Below are 20,281 nucleotides of genomic sequence, written 5' to 3' on the forward strand. Positions count from 1 at the left end.
AGTCTACTTGTTGATTTACTGTCTCTATATCTATCTTTTGGTTCATCAGTTTATAATGCTCTTTGTTATCCACAAATGAGTGAGGTCATGTGGTGTTTCTCTTTCATTGATTGGCTTATTTCACTCAGCATGATGTTCTCCAGTTCCATCCAGTTTGCTGCAAATGATGAGAATTCCTTATTTTTTATGGTCGCATAGTATTCCATTGTGTAGATGTACCAAAGTTTTTGGATCCAATCATCTGCTGACGGACACTTAGGCTGTTTCCAAATTCTGGCTATTGTAGATTGTGCTGCTATGAACATAGGGGTGCATATATCCTTTCTGATTGGTGTTTCTAGTTTCTTGGGATATATTCCTAGAAGTGGGATTACTGGGTCAAATGGGAGTTCCATTTTCAGTTTTTTGAGGAAACTCCACACTGTTCTCCACAGTGGTTGCACCAGTCTACATTCCCACCAGCAGTGCACGAGGGTTCCTTTTTCTCCGCAACCTCGCCAACACTTGTCGTTTGTTGATTTGTTGATGTTGGCCATTCTGACAGGTGTGAGATGGTACCGCATTGTTGTTTTGATTTGCATCTCTCGGACAATTAGTGACTTTGAGCATGTTTTCATGTGCCTTTTGGCCTTCCTTCTGTCTTCTTTTGAAAATGTTCTATTTAGGTCCATTGCCCATTTTTTAATTGGATTATTTATCTTCCTTTTATTTAGTTGTATAAGCTGTTTGTAGATGTTGGAGATTAAACCTTTATCAGTGGTATCATTTGCAAATATGTTCTCCCACACTGTGGGCTTTCTTGTTGTTTTGTTGATGGTTTCTTTTGCTGTAAAAAAGCTTTTTATTTTGATGTAGTCCCATTTGTTTATTTTCTCTTTAGCTTCCATTGCCCTAGGGGTAGTATCAGTGAAGAAGTTCTTTTGGCATACGTCTGAGATTTTGCTGCCTGTGGATGCTTCTAGTATTTTTATGGTTTCCCGTCTGATGTTTAAGTCCTGTATCCATTTTGAGTTTATTTTTGTGAATGGTGTAAGTTGGTGATCTAGTTTCATTCTTTTGCATGTGTCTGTCCAATTTTCCCAACACCATTTATTGAAGAAACTGTCTTGACTCCATTGTATATTCGTGCCTCCTTTGTCAAATATTAGTTGAGCATAGTGATTTGGGTTGATATCTGGGTTCTCAATTCGATTCCATTGATCTATATGTCTGTTCTTGTGCCAGTACCAGGCTGTTTTGAGAACAGTGGCTTTGTAATATAGTTTGAAGTCTGGTATTGAGATCCCTCCTACTTTACTCTTCTTTCTCAGGATTGCTGTGGCTATTCGGGGTCTTTTATTGTTCCAAATGAACTTTTGGAGAGTTCTTTCTAGGTCGGTGAAATATGTCGTTGGTATTTTAATGGGGAGTGCATTGAACCTATAGATTGCTTTAGGAAGTATGGACATTTTGATGATGTTGATCCTACCAATCCATGAACATGGTATGTTCTTCCATCTCCTTACATCTTCCTCTATCTCTTTTTTCAGTGTCGTGTAGTTTTCCCCATATAGGTCCTTTACTTCCTTAGTTAAAGTTATTCCTAGGTATCTTAATTTTTTTGGTGCGATGGTAAATGGAATTGCTTTTTTAGTCTCTGTTTCTGCAGTTTCTCTGTTGGTGTATAGAAAAGCCATGGATTTCTTGGCATTAATTTTGTATCCTGCTACATTACCAAATTCATTTATTAAGTCAATTAGTTTTTTAATGGAGTCTTTTGGGTTTTTTATGTACAATATCATGTCATCGGCAAATAAGGATAACTTTACTTCTTCTTTTCCAATTTGGATGCCTTTTATTTCCTCCTCTTGTCTAATTGCAATGGCTGGTACTTCCAGTACTATGTCAAACAGGAGTGGCGAGAGTGGGCATCCCTGTCTTGTTCCTGTTCTTAGAGGGAATGGTTTTAGTTTTTGCCCATTGAGTATAATGTTGGCTGTGGGTTTATCATATATAGCTTTTATTATGTTGAGGTATGATCCTTGTACTCCCACCTTGTTAAGAGTTTTTATCAGAAAAGGGTGTTGGATTTTATCGAATGCTTTTTCTGCATCAATTGATATGACTATATGATTTTTATCTTTCAATTTGTTTATGTGATGTATCACGTTTATTGATTTGCGGATATTGTACCATCCTTGCATTCCTGGAATAAATCCTACTTGGTCGTGGTGTATGATCTTTGTGATGCTCTTCTGGAGTCGATTTGCTAGAATTTTGTTGAGGATTTTAGCATCTATGTTCATGAGGGATATTGGTCTGTAATTCTCTTTCATTGAGTTGTCTTTATCTGGTTTTGGTATTAGGGTGATGCTGGCTTCATAGAAGGAATTTGGAAGTGTTCCTTCCTCTTGGATTTTTTGGAATAGTCTGAGGAGGATAGTTTTTAGTTCTTCCTTGAATGTTTGGTAAAACTCTCCTGTGAAGCCATCTGGCCCTGGGCTTTTGTTTGCTGGAAGCTTTTTGATGACTGTTTCAATTTCTTCCCAAGTCACTGGTTTATTGAGATTTTTAGATTCTTCCTGATTGAGTTTTGGAAGATTATATTTTTCTAGGAATATGTCCATTTCCTCCAGGTTGTTCAGTTTGTTGGAGTAGAGTTGTTCATAGTATTTTGTAACAATCCGTTGTATTTCGGTGGGGTCTGTTGTTATTTCACCTCTTTCATTTCTGGTTTTGTTTATTTGGGTCCTCTCTCTTTGTTTCTTGGTTAGTCTGGCTAGAGGTCCATCTATCTTGTTTATCCTTTCAAAGAACCAGCTCTTGGTTTTGTTGATCTTATGTATTGTTTCTTTGGTCTCTATGTCGTTTATCTGTGCTCTGATTTTTGTTATTTCCTTCCTTCTACTTACACTGGGCTTTTCTTGTTGCTCTTTTTCTAACTCTTTGAGTTGTAGAGTTAGATCATTTGTTACACTTTTTTCTAGTTTTTTGCAATAGGCTTGTAAGGATATGAACTTCCCTCTCAAAACTGCTTTTGCTGTGTCCCATAGATTTTGGATTGTTGTGTTTTCATTGTCATTTGTTTCCAGGATGTTTTTAATTTCTTCCTTGATTTCTCTGGTAACCCAGTCCTTGTTTAATAGCATGCTGTTTAGTCTCCATGTGTTTGATTTCTTTGGATTATTTTTATTGTAGTTAATTTCCAGTTTTATGCCATTATGGTCTGAGAAGATGCTTGATATGATTTCTATCTTCTTGAATTTGAAGAGACTTTGCCTATGTCCCAAAATGTGGTCTATCTTTGAGAATGTCCCATGTGCATTTGAGAAGAATGTATATTCTGTGGCTTTGGGGTGGAATGTTCTGAAGATGTCAATTAATTCCATCTGGTCTAGTGAGTCATTTAGGATTGATATTTCTTTGCTGATTTTTTGTTTAGATGATTTGTCGAAGGGTGACAGTGGGGTATTAAAATCTCCTACTATGATTGTATTGCTGTTAATCTCTCCCTTAATGTCCTCCAGCAGTTTTTTTATGTATTTGGGTGCTCCCGTATTGGGTGCATATATATTTACCAGGGTTATTTCTTCTTGTTTGATTGCTCCCGTTAGTATTATGAAGTGGCCTTCATTGTCTCTTGTTATGTCCTTCACTCTGAGATCTAATTTGTCAGATATAAGTATTGCTACCCCAGCTTTCTTTTCATTTCCATTTGCCTGGAAAACTTTTTTCCATCCCTTCACCCTCAGTCTGTGTGCATCTCTTTTTCTGAGGTGGGTTTCTTGTAGACAGCAGATGTATGGGTCTTGTTTTCTTATCCAATCTGTTACCCTATGTCTTTTGATTGGAGCATTTAAACCATTTACATTTAATGTTATTAATGATAGGTACTCATTTGATGCCATTTTTATTCTATACCCCTGTGTTCCTTCTTCGCTTCCTATTTATTTATTTTTACAGTAGACCTTTGAGCATTTCTTGCATTGCTGGTTTGGTGGAGATAAATTCCTTTAGTCTTTTTTTGTCTGTGAAGCTCCTGATTTCCCCTTCAATTTTGATTGATAGTCTTGCTGGGTACAGTATTCTTGGATTCAGACCCTTTCTTTGCATGACTTTGTATATTTCATCCCATTCCCTTCTGGCCTGATAAGTTTCTGTTGAGAAATCAGTTGTTAGTCTGATGGGGGTTCCTTTATATGTAACTTTCTGTCTCTCTCTGGCTGCTTTTAAGATTCTAACTTTGTCATTGGTGTTTGCCAATTTAATTATAATATGTCTTGGCGTCGGTCTTCTGGGATCCATTTTGCTTGGGACTCTGCGAGCATCTTGGATTTGTGTGGGTTTTTTCTTCTCTATCTCAGGAAAATTTTCTGTCATTATTTCTTGAAATACATTTTCCATGTCTACCTCGGTTTTCTTTCCTTCCGGAACCCCTATTATTCGAATATTGTTTTGTTTTGCATTGTCCCAAAGCTCCCGTAGGCTCTCCTCCTGCTTTTTAATTTTTTTTTCTAGAAGCTGCTCTAATTGGGTATTTTTTTCCATCTTGTCTTCTAGCTCACTGATGCGATCCTCTGCTTCTTCTAGTCTGCTCTTGATGCTTTCTATTGAGTTCTTCATAGTAGCGATGTCATTTTTCATTTCATCTTGAGTCATCTTCATTTCCTCTTGGGTTTTTTTCATTTCCTCTTGGGTCTTACTCAAATTGTCAAATTTGTCTTCCATTCTTTTTAGCCATCTTAAGATCGTTACTCTGAATTCTTGCTCTGGTAGGTTGCTTGCCTCTATATCGTTTACTTCCTTTTCTGGTGAAGCCTGCTTTTCTTTCATATGCGGGCTGTTTTTTGGTCTCCCCATGATCTATGATGTCTGGTTGTGTAGTTCTCTCTCTCCTGCTTTGATTTAAAGGCACAAAATACAACACAACCAGGTACAACACACAAGGCACTGAATCGAAATGTGTTTGCGATATTAATAACCACCAATAAGGGTGACTAGAACCCAGCTAACAAAAACATGCAATCAAACAAAAAGCATAGGCAAATCAATCTTATAAAAGAAAAGCATACAACTTCAGTAAAGTTAACATTCAACATACAACTTCAGAGTTAGAGAGTAAGACTGTTTTTTTTTTTGTTTGTTTGTTTTTTTGTTTTTAGGACAACTGCGAGGGAGGTGTGAATGGGTTTGGAGCAGGTAGTTGGAAATTAGATATATACAAGTAGGGTGAAATTTTAGGAGGGGGTAGACAGATGGAATGGGGGAAATCTAGAGCAGGAAAGGGTTAAGATAAACAGGGTATCAAAGGAAAAGATTGGAAAGAGGGTGAGGGCATAAAGGTAGGGTTGAGATAGAATAAAGCGTTGGAGAAAGAAGGATAGATAAAGACTGTAGAACAGTAATCCTGAAATTAAAAAAAAAATTAAAAAAAAAAAAAATATATATATATATATATATATATAATCAAATGGAATAAAAATAATAAAAATAAACAAAAGAAAATAAGATGAAAAAGGTAAATTAGTAGTAGTAATGTTGATTACATATACAATGTAATAATTATCAAGATAAAATCAAGTGAGGAAAAAGAAAAAAAAATAGTTTCTTGAGTAAACGTTGCAAATAATGAAAACAAAAGTAAAAAACAAAAATTTAAAAATTAAAAAAAAATAATAATAAAATTTTAAAAATTTAATTAAAATTAGCAGTAATGAAGGTCATTCGCTTCCTCTATTGTTATGATCCAGTCCTGATTTTTAGGCAGGTTTTGCTTTGTTTTTATTACACTAGAGTCAATTTGTGAATTAGCCTCTGGGGGCAGTGTTTCTAGGTTGACTTCCCAGACTCTAAAGCCTCTCCAGCTTTTTTTTTTTTTCCGTCCTCTCTGAAGCTGGAACTATGGAGGGGGGGAGGGGGCAGGTCCGAGCAACTGCAATCTCCCACAACTCTCCGATATCCCTCCGAGCCGGATCCAAATGTGTTGCTCTTTAGATATCTCCCCTGTTAGGAGCCCCGTCCACTTTCAAGGGTGACAACCGCCCAACAGCGGGGGCTTCTACTTGTAATCACCACCCCTGTCCTCCAGCTTCCGGGAGCGCGCTCTGTGCGCACAGGCTTTTTGTTTTCGCCGCGAGCGCTCTCCACCCTCTCCCCGCGAAATCTGACCTTTTCGCTGAGCAGTGGGGCAATCCTGTGAGGGCAAGTGTTCGCGCCGCTTGGGATCCGCGTTCTGGGGGTCACAGATGCTTGGTGGTCGCTGCGGCTGTGGATATTCAGGCCTCTGACACGATCCTATCTTCCTCTCAAGATGGCGAGGTTTCCCCGTCCAAGCCGGTAGGTAGCTCCGGGCAGGGACACAGCCCGCGTGGGTGCTTCCCTGTGAGGGGCACCTCTGTCAGCAGCCCCCCAGCAGTTTCTTCTGGTGTTTGCTGTCTCCCAGCTTGCCAATAAACACTCACAGCACAAGACCCTCAGTTGCTCTCTCTTTCTGCTTCGGGAGAGGGCTCAGAATCCGCCCATCTATTCTTCCGCCATCTTACCTCCTGCTCTTGCTTCTTTTAATATTCTCTCTTTGTCTTTTGCTCTTGGAATTTTAATTATGAGGTGTCTTGGTGTGGTCCTCTTTGGATTCCTTTTGTTTGGAGTTCTGTGCGCTTCCTGGACTTGTAAGTCTAATTCTTTCACCAGGTGGGGGAAGTTTTCTGTCACTATTTCTTTCAGTATGTTTTCGATATCTTGCTCTCTCTCATCTTCTGGGACCCCCATAATTCTGATGTTGGTTCGCTTGAAGTTGTCCCAGAGGTTTCTTACATTATTTTCAATTTTCTGGATTCTCTTGCCTTCTAGCTTCTGTGGAGGAGTGTCTTCTGGCTCTTTATGTTCCAAATCTTTGACTTGATTCTTGCGATCTTCCCTTTTGTTTTTAGGACTCTGTAAAATATGTTTTATTTCAGACAATGTATTCTTTATTTCTTGTTGTTCCCTTATCATTTCTTGATGATCTCTTTTCATATCCTCATAGGTCTTATCCATCTTTTCTAGGAAATTCTTGAAAAACCTTATAAGCGTAGATTTGAACTCTATATCCAGACGCTTTTTGTCCTCCATTTCTTTTGTTTGTGATTTATTTTGTTGTCGCATTTCGCAGTTACAGATGGGGCGAGGTTTCAGGGTGGAGCCTGCAGCTTTGGCTTCCGTCAGCCCCGCCCTATGCGGGTCCTTCAGTGCTCGCTGCCGGTACCTCTGAGAGAAAGGTGCCCTCGATTTTCGCCTGCTGCCGAACAGTCTATGTGCTCTCCCCCAATGAGCCCGGTATTGGGGTTCAGTTCAGTTTGAAGTGGAGTTGGAGGTGGCGTTCAGAGCAGTCTGGAGCCCCAGTCTCCTTCCGGCCAGGGCAATCCCGCAGCACAGCGGACCGTCCCTTCTCTGAGCTTAGTGTGCGCGCCGCAGGGACCTCCTTTCGCCGCGGCTTCCCCGGGGTCCCGCCTTACAGCCCGGCTCCCTATGGCTGAGCCTGGGTCCCCGGGGTCTGGGGAACTGGGGTTCAGAGCAGTCGGGGGCCCAGCACAGTTGGAGTTTTGTCTCCTTTCCGCTAGGGAACGCCTGCCAGGCACTCCGTCTCCCCCTCCTCTCTGGCTCCGTCCTCTCCGCGCACCGTGTCTCCGTACCTTGGGCTTTTCCAGCTCCTCCGCGCCTCCTTCTGGTTTTGTCCTTGCTTCTCGCTGTAGAATTTCCAGTCAGTCAACCTTCCTGTAGTTCTGGGCAATGTCCGTTTTATATTTTAGTTGTATTTTATTGAAATTGTTGTGTGCGGCTGCGGCTAGGTCTTCACCTGGGCACAGCCATCTTGGATCCTCGGAATGTCTCTGTGATAGCTTTTAGTAATGTACAGAAGTGCAGCCGTTCATGTATACTGATTTTGTATCCTACAACTTGAGTAAACCTGAGGTTCAAGTAAATTGAACTTGAATCTCCTGTGGCCTACCATCTTTCAACATGTTTTTTGACTCTTGAGAGAAGCTTTTGTTACTGCAACTCATGACTGCCTTTGTTTTATTTAACAGCATGAACACTACAGTGTCTGGGAGCCCCTACAAGTGTGATCCGGACGCTGCCAAAGCCATTGTGGATGCCGTACGTAATGCTTCCTTGAAAAAGGACAAATATGGTGCTAAATGGGGAGGGAAAGCACTGCTTTCACCAACTGACAGCGTACCTCCTGTATGCATATACTGTGTGAGGTCTTGAACTTACAAAACATGAACACACGTAAGCAAACATTTGACTGCATGTAAAAGCTGAATAGTGTCCTAGTCCACCCTCAATTGGGCAGATAGCAAAGTAGTACAATTTGTACTACTAACCCAAGTGCCTATGTACCTATTATAGGCCATTTTTCACAAAAGAATCAACAGGAACTTACTTGTCAAGGTCAGTTAAAGTTATCACATTTTAGGTATTGTTGCAGGGGTGGTTCATAATCCTAGAAAAGATTTTCATGTAAGGCAGTTAAATTTTTAAATTATCTATTTCAGAGAGGAAGGGAGAGAGAGGTAGACACATCAATGATGAGAGAGAATCATAGATCGGCTGCCTTCTGCATGCCCCCCCACTATGGATCGAGCCCGCAACACAGGCATGGGCCCTGACCTGGAATCAAACTGTGACCTCCTGGCTCATAGGTTGATGCTCGACCACTGAGCCTTGCTGGCCGGCTAAGACAGTAAACTTTTTATCAAAGAAATAATTTTGTTTCTGTACTATTTTTTTATTTGATTCAGATTAACCAATATATTTAACTAGATCATCTTAATTTATTCTCATTTACAATATTAAATAAGGAAAACAAAATTAGGTCTGATTTTGTACTGCTTTTTAATTGAGTAAAAGGAAAAATAATTTAGTTATAAAGCCAATAATGGATATTTATTTTTATGTATGAATCCTGACAAAGTTGAAACAAATAAGAAAATTTGGATAGGAAGAGGTATTGGTTGGCAATCATAATGTTTCAATGAGAACACTCTGCCGACATTATATATTTATAATATATATTAAATCACTATGTGTGTAAATCAGTTTTTATTCTTTATTTCAAAATACGTTTATTTTTATTATTCTCATGTGTGTCATTAAAAGGGGCTTGAATTTGTTAACTTTTTTAGCAGTAGAGCAAATATTGCCTTATTCCGATAAATTATTATTTTTTGAACCTAAAAATTAGGATAGTTGTCTTCTGTTCAGATTCATTTTCATTTTTGTCAGTATACTTTTTTAGTTTTTTTTTTTTAGTTTTTTTTTTTTTTAAGGATTAGACTAATATATTTTAATATTTTGTTTTAGTTACCACCACCATGTGAATCTGCCTGCACAATACCTGCAGATGGTAAGAACAATATCCTAATAAATTACATTAAACCTTATGTGAATGTGTGGGAAAATTATATCTATAGATAAATCTTACATACCACATCCATACAAAGAAAGGAAAGGGGAGAAGAAACATTTGTCGAGTTTCATAATGTCTGCAGAAAGGAAGATGGTTGTACGCACCACCTCTGGTGTCAGCCCTGATCACAGCCGTTTCCGCACCACGGCCCACTCTGGGGTCTGGGTACATGCTTCATGGGCACTGGAGCAGGCTGGGCTCTGGGTCCTCATCTGGCCACAGGCCGCTTCACCCAGAACGGAGTTCTCTCCCCCTCTAGATTGAGAATTCGCTATCAGGTTCCTCTCATGAGAAGCACAAGTTTATATGATTAGTAACAAGAGTAAGGAAGCCTAAATGAAAGCACTGGTAAATTACCTGTGTTTGCTATAGTGAAACTTGCAAGTATGAAAGTTTGTTTTAAGATAATCAATAATAGGACACATTAAAGCAAATATATTCTTCTTTGTTACATGTTGGGTATATTTTGATTCTTAATGAGGGTTCTAATTTGTTTTTCTTTTCTCTAAATATAGTGGATAAATGGTTCCATCACCAGAAAAACTAAGGAAATTTCTCCAGAATACAAGCTGATATTACTGCATCATATTCATCTGGAAGTATTAGATGCAAAAGTAGTGGCTTTTCTAAGCTTTAAATTTATAGAACTAATCTAACAAAGAAAATTCTGCTGTGACCAATCCAATATATTTAGTATGTTATCCATATGAAAGCATTTTTCATCTCAGCTAAGATAACTATGAGTACATGCTTAAATATCAAAGCAGTTATTGGAATTTGGAAGTCATTTGTGAATAAATGTGCGAGATATTGGATGTATATGTTTACTATGTGTTAGGAAATAAAATTATTTTGCTGAAATTTATCTTATATTTTCATTTTAATCTGAAGCCAGACATTACCAAGCAGGCATGGGTGCTATTTGTTGTTCAATAATTTTTAGACTAAAACTGATTTTACTTTTAGGAATCTGAGAATGAAATTCCTTATTTTTACAGTAGTCTTGATACTGTGGTCTTGCCTAATTCCTACCATCCCACTGTAAAGCAAAAGTTTTTAAATTTATATCATATTAGCAGAAAACACAACCTTGCTCACCTTTTTAAAAAATTACTTTATTGATTAAGGTATCACATATTTGTCTTCATCCCCCCCACCCACCCATTCCCTTCCCAACCCCCTCCCCACATATGCCCCCTCCCCCCTGTTGTCCGTGACCACTGGTTAGGTTCATATGCAAGCACAAAGTCCTTTGGTTGATCTCTCTCCCTTACCCCACCTTTCCCTTCCTTCCCTCTGAGATTTGACAGTCTGACCAATGCTGTTCTTGTTCATCAGTCTATGTTGTTCATTATTTCCCCTAGATCAGTGTTTCCCAAAGTGTGGTACGCGTACCCCAGAGGTACAGGAAGAGTTTGGTGGGGGTACACGCTGCACCGGAGTTTGGTGGGGATATGCACTGCACCGTGCTCAGCTGTGCCTAATTCTACGTTCTCATGAGTGCGAGGGGTACTCAGCGTTACGAAAATTATAGAAGGGGTGCGCATATGTCAAAAGTTTGGGAAGCACTGCCCTAGATGAGTAAGCTCATGTGATACTAGAAATACATTTATAAGAACCGAAAATGAGACAAGCAATATTGGTTCTGCCTAGAGGCAAATTAATCAGTCAATAGTGAGTTTTCTTTCTGGGCCAACGGTTCTTTTGAGTCCCAATTTCTATGTCAAACAGTTCCTCATGTGTATATATCAGCAATGATATTTCAGTTTTGGATGGTGGACAAATGGTGGTAATGCAGGTCCGACCCTCTCTGGTTTGGTCCTGGGCAACCTGCAGTGACGCACAGCTGTTGACTGCTAGTATGGCAAGGCGTCGTCAGCGTCTTTTACCTCTGGACTGCTTCTCTTCTGTCTTCATGGCTTGAGCACTCCTGTCAATTCCTCTCTGTTCCAGGAATCCACATGATCTCGGAGTTGTTTTCTGAAAATATACATATTCTCAATCAAAAGTTAATAAAGGAATCTTCTATAAATTTGACTTGTGATCCTTTTTCATTTTTTGCCCAAACGATTTTCCTTTGGCTTGTTTTGACACCATGTATGTTTTACATGGGTGTCTTGCCTTGCTCACCTTTTGAAGTGATAGTTACCTTCTTTACTTCCCTAGGCAACTAATTGAACTCTTAAGTTATTTTCATTATTCTCTGAGTTATCAGCCAGAATAGCTTTGTGATTAAGTTCGTGGGCTGTGGACCTATACAGACCTGAGTTTTTAATCCTAGCTCATCTACTTATTAATTCTGTAATCTTAGGTCAGTTCCCACCCAATTCCGTTCCTTCATTTGTAAAAAGAGATGAGCCTGGCTGGCGTGGCTCAGTGGTTGAGCATCCACCTATGAATCAGGAGGTCACGGTTCGATTCCCAGTTTGGGTATATGCCTGGGTTGCCGGTTTGATCCCCAGTGTGGGGCGTGTAGGAGGCAACCAATCAGTGATTCTCTTTTTGATGTTTTTACCTATCTCTCCCTCTCCCTTCCTCTCTGAAATCTATACAAATATATATATTTTTTTATAAGTGAAGAGATGGCCAAAACTGGTTTGGCTCAGTGGTAGAGCGTCGGTCTGCGGACTGAAAGGTCCCGGGTTCGATTCCGGTCAAGGGCATGTACCTTGGTTGCGGGCACATCCCCAGTAGGGGGTGTGCAAGAGGCAGCTGGTCGATGTTTCTAGCTCTCTATCCCTCTCCTTTCCTCTCTGTAAAAAATCAATAAAATATATTTTAAAAAAATAATAAAATAAAAGTGAAGAGATGCCGAAACCGATTTGGCTCAAGCCAAAACCGGTTTGGCTCAATGGATAGAGCGTTGGCTTGGGGACTGAAAGGTCCCGGGTTCGATTCTGGTCAAGGGCATGTACCTTGGTTGCAGGCATATCCCCAGTGGGGGGTGTGCAAGAAGCAGCTGATCAATGACTCTCTCATCGATGTTTCTAACTATCTCTCTCCCTTCCTCTCTGTACAAAATCAATTATATATATATATAAAAGAATTTTTAAAAAAGTGAAGAGATGTGATTCACATTATGTATTAAGCATTCAAGCACTTTGAAATTTTTAATGAGATCATTGTGTCACAGGCAGCAGTAAGAAATAGAGGGATTCTCTCTAGATTTCCCCAAAGGTAAGATTTTGTAAAACTATAGTATATCACAGCCAGGACACTGACCTTTATATAATCCATCGATCTTATTAGGATTTCCCAGTCTTATATTAATTTGGATGATACATTGTTCTATACAAGGTAATCACCTATGTAAGTTCTTGCATCCTACAAGATACTAATTCTTTCCTATGTTTTTCTCTAAAAGTCTATGGTCCATTTTGAGTTTGTTGTATAAGGTGTTAAGGTTTAAGTCAAAGTTCTTCCCCCCCCACCCCTTCCTATGGATGTTCAGTTGCTTCAGTACGATTTGTTACAAGGTTTTTCTTCATTAAATTGGTTTTGTGCTTCTGGTAAGTACCAGATACCTGGGTCTCTTTCTGGGTCCTCTGCTTGTTCCACTGACCTATGTGTTTGTCCCTCTCTCAGTACCACACTCTAGACTTCTGTAGCTACATGGTAAGCCTTACTACCACTTGGAGTACTTCCACTTTAGTCTCTATTAGGATTTATTTAACTTTATTTAAATGTGCCTTCTCATTTAAATTTTTTTTCTATCTTCTCTATTATCCTCACTCAAGGATATTTTTCCATTGATTTTTAGAGTGTGGAAGAGAGAGGGAAAGACAAAGAAAACACCGATGTGAGAGGAACACATCGATTGGTTGCCTCCTGCACTCACCCTGACCAGGTCCAGGCAGGGAGGAGCCTGCAACCAAGTTATGTGCCCTTGACCTGAATCAAACCAGGGACTCTTCAGTCCACAGGCCAACGCTCTAGCCACTGAGCCAAACTGGCTAGGGCAGTGATAGTTAAACCGCGGCTCTGGCCCCTTGAGTGTGGCTCTTCCACAAAATACCACGGCCTGGGCAAGTTTATTTTGAAGAAGTGGCATTAGAAGAAGTTTAAGTTTAAAAAATTTGGCTCTCAAAAAGAAATTTCAATTGTTGTACTGTTGATATTTGGCTCTGTTGACTAATGAGTTTGCCAACCACTGGGCTAGGGCTAATTTAAAAAATTATATATATATATATATTTCAGAGAGGAAGGGAGAGAGAGGGGAGAGAGAGAAACATCAATAATGAGAGAATCATGAGCTGCCTCCTTCACTCTTCTTACTGGGGATTGAGCCTGCAACCTACTCGTGTGCCCTGGCTGGGAATTGAACCCTGACTTTCTAGGTCAAAGGTCATAGGTCAAAGCTCAACTGCTGAGCCACACTGGCCAGGCCTCATTTAAATTTTAAAATAATACTTTCCTATGTCTGTTGTTGAGGCTTATAAAAAATCTTGCTGAGATTATGATCAATTTTAGCCATGTGCTTACTTTCCTATTGTGTTTGTTAGTGATTTCTAATTCCATTAAGATCAGAAAACACACTATGTATGATTTCAATACTTTTTATATTGTTAAGGTTGTTTTATGGCCCAGAATGTGGTCTGATTTGGGGCATGTTCCACGGGTGCTTAGAAAAAAATGTATTTTGATGGTGTTGGTGGAATATTACATTCATGTTAACTAACTCCTGTAGACTGGTGGAAGTGTTCTGTATCCTTGATTTTCATCAGTTTTATCAGTTGCTGAAAGGAGGGTGTTGAAGTCCTCAGTGATGACTGTAGCTTTGTCTGTTTCCCTTTCCGGCTCTCTCAGGGTGTGTGTGTGCTTTCATGTATTTTGAGGCTCTGTTGTTTGGTGTGCACACACTTTAGATCTCTATGTCTTCCTGGTGGATTGATTCTTACATCATTATGTAATTTCCTCCTTGTCTTTAGTAATTTTCTTTCTTCTGTAGTCCACCTTATCGGAGATTAATATAGACACTTTTTAAATTAATGTTGGCAAGGTCTTTTTTTTTTAATATATTTTATTGATTTTTATACGGACAGAAAGGGAGAGAGATAGAGAGTTAGAAACATCGATGAGAGAGTCATCGATCAGCTGCCTCTTGCACACCCCCTACTGGGGATATGCCCGCAACCAAGGTACATGCCCTTGACCGGAATCGAACCCGGGACCCTTCAGTCCCCAAGCCGACGCTCTATCCATTGAGCCAAACCGGTCCCGGCTATCTTTTTTATTATTTTATTTTTCAACCTACATATGTTGTTGAATTTGAAGTAAATTCTTATAAGTATCATATAGTTGAGTTGTAATTTTTTTTTTTACCCATTCTTTTAATTGATATGTTCAGACCAGTGATTTTCAACCTTTTTCATCTCATGGCACATTTAATAAATTAATTACCAAAATTCTGTGGCACATCAAAAATAGGTGTAATTTTGATTCATTCATACCAGATGGCTATTGTTGTGTTGGCTGTTGCCATTTTTTTATTTGACAGTCTAAGGGAAAAGAGGTCACTGTCCCTGACTAAATAGTCAGTTATTGCATGTTTTAAAATATTTTGTGGCACACCGGTTGCAAATCACTAATTTAGACCATTTTCATTTAAGATAATTATTGCCAGATAGCACTTCATCCTGTTTGGAGTTTGCTCTGCTTCTTGTGTCTGTAAGTTTGTGTCTTTTTCCAAATCTGAGAAAATGTTCAGCCGTATTTCTTCAAATACTCTTTCTGCCCACTCTCCTCTCTTCTGAGACTCTGATGATGTGAATGCTGGGTCTTTTGTTATTGTCCCATGGGTCTGTAGGTTCTGTCTCACTCCACCCCCCACACTATTTTCTCTTTTTCAGACTGCGTGAGCTCTCTTGTTCTGTCCTCATTCACCGAGTATCCTGTCATCTCCACTCTAATTTTTTTTTTATTGTTTAAAGTATTATAAATAGAAGTACATGTTTCCTTTTTTCCCCCCAATTGACCTTCCCCCAGCCCAGCAAGTCTTTTCTTTCTGTTAATTTTATTTTCAGTTCTACTATTTTCATTGGTTCTTTTTTTTTTTTTTTGTAACTACTATTTCTTTGCTAAGAGATTTTAAAAAATATTTTAGCTTATTTCAAGGGAATTTCTAATGACTGTCTAATCGCAGCTGCTTACAAATTTGTACAAATATTCATCTGTTGTCACCCACTGATTGTCTTTCCACATTCAAGTTGTGCTTTTCCTGGTTCTTAATCTGATGGGTGGTTGGTAACAGTGCTCTAGACATTTCGTCTGTTGTGTTAGGAGACTCTAGGTTCTATAGAAATCTTCTGTTTTTGCAGGCATCACCCTTCTTGGGTTAGCAGGTGTGTTTTGGTCTGCTTTTGTGGTCTCAAGGACAGTATAATTTTCAGCAGCTTTGCAGGTTCATTTTGGGCCACGTGTTTTACCCGGTGCTGCTGGGGCTTCTGTTGATCCCTGCAGGTGCTGCCTGAGGGTAGGTGGGTATCTCCTGGTGGAGGAGGGGTGTGGAGGTCCCCCAACTGGTCCTCCCAACCCACCCATCTGTCCTAGTGCCTCTGGATGGGGAAGGAGAGTCTTAGGTCAAAGGAATAAAGAGGCTTCCTGAATCAGTCCACTCATTACAACTGGATTTCTCCCTCAGGCTCAGCTCCACTGCCCCACATCTAGATAACTCTTGGAAAAGGGGCGTCTCAGGTGTGGAAGGAGAGTGCCTCCCCTGGGAGATATATATATATATATATATATATATATATATATATATATATATGTGTGTGTATATATATATATATATATATATATATATATATATATATATATATTAGAGGCCTGGTGCATGAATTCGTGCATGGGTGGGGGTTCGGCCAGCCTGGCTAGGGCAAGGGGACATGGGCAGTTGGCCAGCCTGCCTACTGGTCGAACTCCTGGTCAAGGGGGCAATTTGCATTATTAGCCTTTTATTATATAGAATATATACTGAGTGGCCAGATTATTATGCGTTCAGAGATCATAATAATCTGGCCACTCTGTATATAATAGATAAAATAGATAGATTATAGATAGATAGCTGGTCCTCATTTCTCATTGTTTGCAGATTCCAGACTTTGCCTTCTCTCTAAAATTTACCTGTAACCCCAAAATCAATACTTACCGTGCTTTTTTTTATGGTCATTTACAGACATGCAGAGTGGCAAAAAATCTGTCACCTGATGTGTTCTTTCCAGCTGAGATCAAACAAGGGGACACTGCCTTCTTGTTCCAGCTCTCATATTGTAAACAAGTGTCCACTGGGGTCTAGGTTTTCCCCTCTGCGTGCTTTTTATTGGTGATTTCGCTGTTTAAATAGCCCCTGAGTGCGGTGCAGTGCTCTCTAGTGTTCCTCAGCAAAAACTGTGCTGTGTTTTAGGGAGAAAATACTTGTACTATATAAGCTTTGCTCAGATAGGAATTATACTCCCGTTGGCCATGAGTTCAATGTTAATGAGTCAACAAAATATTTTAAATAAGCGGTCTTTAAGCAGAAACACACATAAAATAAGGCTATGTATTGTGAACAGAGAATTGCAAGAACTTGCTTCTGTATTTCCCCCACCAGCCATGGTGCAGTATAGGCTAATTCTGTGTTTGGGGTGAATTTATAGCACATAACTACTGCGAATAATGAGAATCAGCTGAATATAGGTACTCATGTATATTTATAAAGCAAAATTGGGAAGTTGACTTACACCTTTGTAACCTGCTATTTCAGCTTAAGGTAAACTTTTCTCCTTTTATAAAAGCATTCAACACTATATAAAATGACTCAATTAATTACATAATGAAGATATATAATAGTTCACTAACTAATCATCTATCATTTGCCTTTCAGTTTATTTCTAATTTCTTCCAATTTTAAATTATTGCTATAATGAATTAACATTTTCATCAATAAATTTCAGAAAATGTCTGATTTTTTTCCTAAGGATACATTCCTAGAAGGGCAACTATGAGTATGCAGATTTCCAAAGATTTTGAATAAATGCTCAACTGCCCTCCAGAAAGAGCTTATGTTTGCCTTCTTGCCCACTGCTTAGGAAAGTGCCTTAAATCTCAGGTTTTTTAATGTAATAAAAAAAATCTCTCTTAATTTATTAAATGTGCTTTCTCTTTCTTCCTAGTAATTTCTAATTAATCCTCAAAAGAATGTTCAAACCTTGTGTTTCTCAAACTTCAGAGAGCTGCCCTAGCTGGTTTGGCTCACTGGACAGAGCTTTGGCTTGGGAACTGAAGGGTCCCAGGTTCAGTTCCAGTCAAGGGCATGTACCTTGGTTGCGGACATATCCCCAGTGGGGGGTGTATGTGTGTGTGTGTGTGTGTGTGTGTGTGTGTGTGTGTGTGCAGGAGGCAGCTGATCGATGCTTCTCTCTCATCGATGTTTCTAACTCTCTATTCCTCTTCCTTCCTCTCTGTAAAAAATTAATAAAAAATATTTTTTTAAAAACACACAAAATTTCAGAGGGCTTGTTAAAACCAACTGCTAGTCCCACCCTCAGAGATCCTGCTTTCTTAGGTCTGCAGTGGAACCTGAAAATGTGTTTCTTTTTTTAAAATATATTTTTATTGATTTCAGAGAGGAAGGAAGAAGGAGAGAGAGAGAAACATCAATGATGAGAGAGAATCATTGATTGGTTGCCTCCTGCATGCCCCCTACTGGGGATCCTATATACTCTATAACCCATTTCCATATTATTAACAGCTTGCATTACTATAGTACATTTGTTACAATTGAAGAATCAATATTGAAACATTATTAATAAATCCCTCACTTTAATTAGATTTCCTTTTATTTTTGTTTCTGGATCCCACTAGGGATCCCATATTGCATTTAGCTCTCCTATCTCCTTAGGTTCCTCTTGGCTGTGACAATTTTTCAGACATTTCTTGGTTTTCATGACAGTTTTGAGGAGTAATGGTCAGGTATTTTGTAGAATGTCTCTCACTTGGGACTTGTCTGATGTTTTTCTCACGATTAGACTGGGGTGATGTGTTCAGGGGAGGAAGATCCTAGAGGGAAAGAGCTATTGTCATCATATCCTACACAGGGCACATGTTGTCAACGTGATGTGTCACTTCAGGGGTCTTCAAACTACGGCCCTCGGGCCACATGCGGCCCGCAGAGGAGTCTGATCCGGCCCGCCAGGTTTTTTGGGCAGTGAGCGCAGCTGAGGTGTTACAGTAGGAATTAGTAGTTCATATAGTCCGGCCCTCCAGCTCTCTGAGGGACCGTGATCTGGCCCCCACTTTAAAAAGTTTGAGGACCCCTGCGTGTGGATGCTAAACTCTCACCTGGCTGAGAGGTCTTTTTGCCATCGCATCTTTGCTACAGACAGTTTTACCCATGTAACTAACTGCCCCTGAGGCAATTTTGCTGTAAAAACGATAAAATAAATGGCTGACAGCAGCTTTGTTTCTTGTTTGTTTGATTTCATTTTTCCACTGACTCATCAGCTGCCCTCCACCGACTTAATGTATTTAATTAAGCCAGTTTTCAGTTAGGCTTCATTTCTCCATTGCTGGACCAACCGCCTCCAACACATTAAGGTATGTAAGCTAGTTGTCAGTTAGCTTTCATTCTCCATTGACGAACTTCTCAGTTACTCCCAGGTTCATATGACAAATAAATTCAGCTAGTCCTCACACTGGCCTCACAGTGACACGCAGACGTGCTGCTAGTCTTAAAACAGTGAGCAGTTCTTCCAGAAGATGACGACTTGCCCCAAGAGTTGTCTTATTTTGAAACGCACTACTTTGGGAGTAGAGAGGCTGAGGGCCCTCTTTGAGAACGCAGAGCTGAATTCACATTTCCCAGAGAATGAGGACACTGTTGTAGTGTAACCCCCATCTTGCAAAGGTCGCCTCAAAACAGTTTATTATGGCATCATTTATTAAAGGCCGGCGGCATACGAGGGAGCAAAAGCGCTCCAGACCTCGCAGCCCCGGACAGCTTGTCGCTCTGCCTTATATTGGCAGCATATCACAGAGGTATCGATTACGTCTTTGCGTCTGGAATGAGGAACCTGTTTCACGATTTTACAGAAGTGAAACTGAGCAAGTTAGTTATCCAAAGTATCTACGAATCACTGAATCGACAGAAACACATTACCTGGGAGCACCGGGACAATTTAGAGTAATTGTGCTGTCCAGATTCTGGGACCACTGAGTCAACAGGAATGCACTATCTGTAGCTACTGAGGCAATTTAGGATAATTTGTGCTCTTATTCCGGGAGCACTGAGTTAACTGAAACTCAGTTATCTGTCTTAGTTCCCAGAAAAAATGTGCTTCAGTAACCAGTGAGATCACAATCGATGGGATATTCAAACCATCATTGGGATAGCATATAGATGTTCAGAAAATCAAAATAACTTTCTATTGTTTTAGCAAACAAATAAGTACAGAACCCAAACAGCAGTTTCTACCTGAGATGATTGCTACCATACTTCAATACGTGCTTGGGTACAATCCATAAAATAAAATCAGCTATTTGTGTAGTATTGCCCTGAATCTACATATATTTTAAAAGAATTCAAATATTTTGTGCTTTATAACAAAGTCTTAAATTTTGCAATATCCTTTTTTAATGCCTCTTTTTATTTCTTTGATTTTTATCTTCCTTAGGGCAAAATTGCCTTATAGGCAATTAGTTATGCAGTGAAAATGTGACAAAAATGCTGGCAGCAGAGATGTCTATGACAAAGATGTGTACAGCAAAGATTCTGGACACCCCAGTAAAACATTATTTTGTGTGTGTGTGTGTGTGTGTGTGCGCGCGTTTCTGGAAGAGGTTAGCCTTTGATTCAGTTGATGGAGTAAAGAG

At 39.6% G+C, this 20,281-nt stretch overlaps 3 protein-coding genes across 3 annotated transcripts in view; all 3 read left to right on the forward strand.

Moving 5' to 3' along the window:
* The window catches only part of PPA1 (inorganic pyrophosphatase 1), a 41,940-nt gene extending 31,649 nt beyond the window's left edge, over positions 1 to 10,291 (forward strand). The window contains exons 9-11 of the mRNA XM_084903714.1: positions 8,046 to 8,115; positions 9,325 to 9,367; positions 9,946 to 10,291. Of these exons, the coding sequence (XP_084759840.1) occupies positions 8,046 to 8,115; positions 9,325 to 9,367; positions 9,946 to 9,977 (145 nt within the window). The 3' untranslated portion in view covers positions 9,978 to 10,291. The remainder of the gene's footprint in view (positions 1 to 8,045; positions 8,116 to 9,324; positions 9,368 to 9,945) is intronic.
* SAR1A (secretion associated Ras related GTPase 1A) overlaps positions 1 to 20,281 on the forward strand; it is a 197,743-nt gene that overhangs the window by 157,280 nt on the left and 20,182 nt on the right. The gene's annotated exons all lie outside the window — the stretch shown is intronic.
* Positions 1 to 20,281, forward strand: part of AIFM2 (AIF family member 2) — a 132,277-nt gene that overhangs the window by 59,175 nt on the left and 52,821 nt on the right. The window lies entirely within an intron of this gene.

The sequence above is a fragment of the Pipistrellus hanaki genome (assembly GCF_964339955.1).
Source record: "Pipistrellus hanaki genome assembly, chromosome: 14".
Lineage (NCBI taxonomy): Eukaryota > Metazoa > Chordata > Mammalia > Chiroptera > Vespertilionidae > Pipistrellus > Pipistrellus hanaki.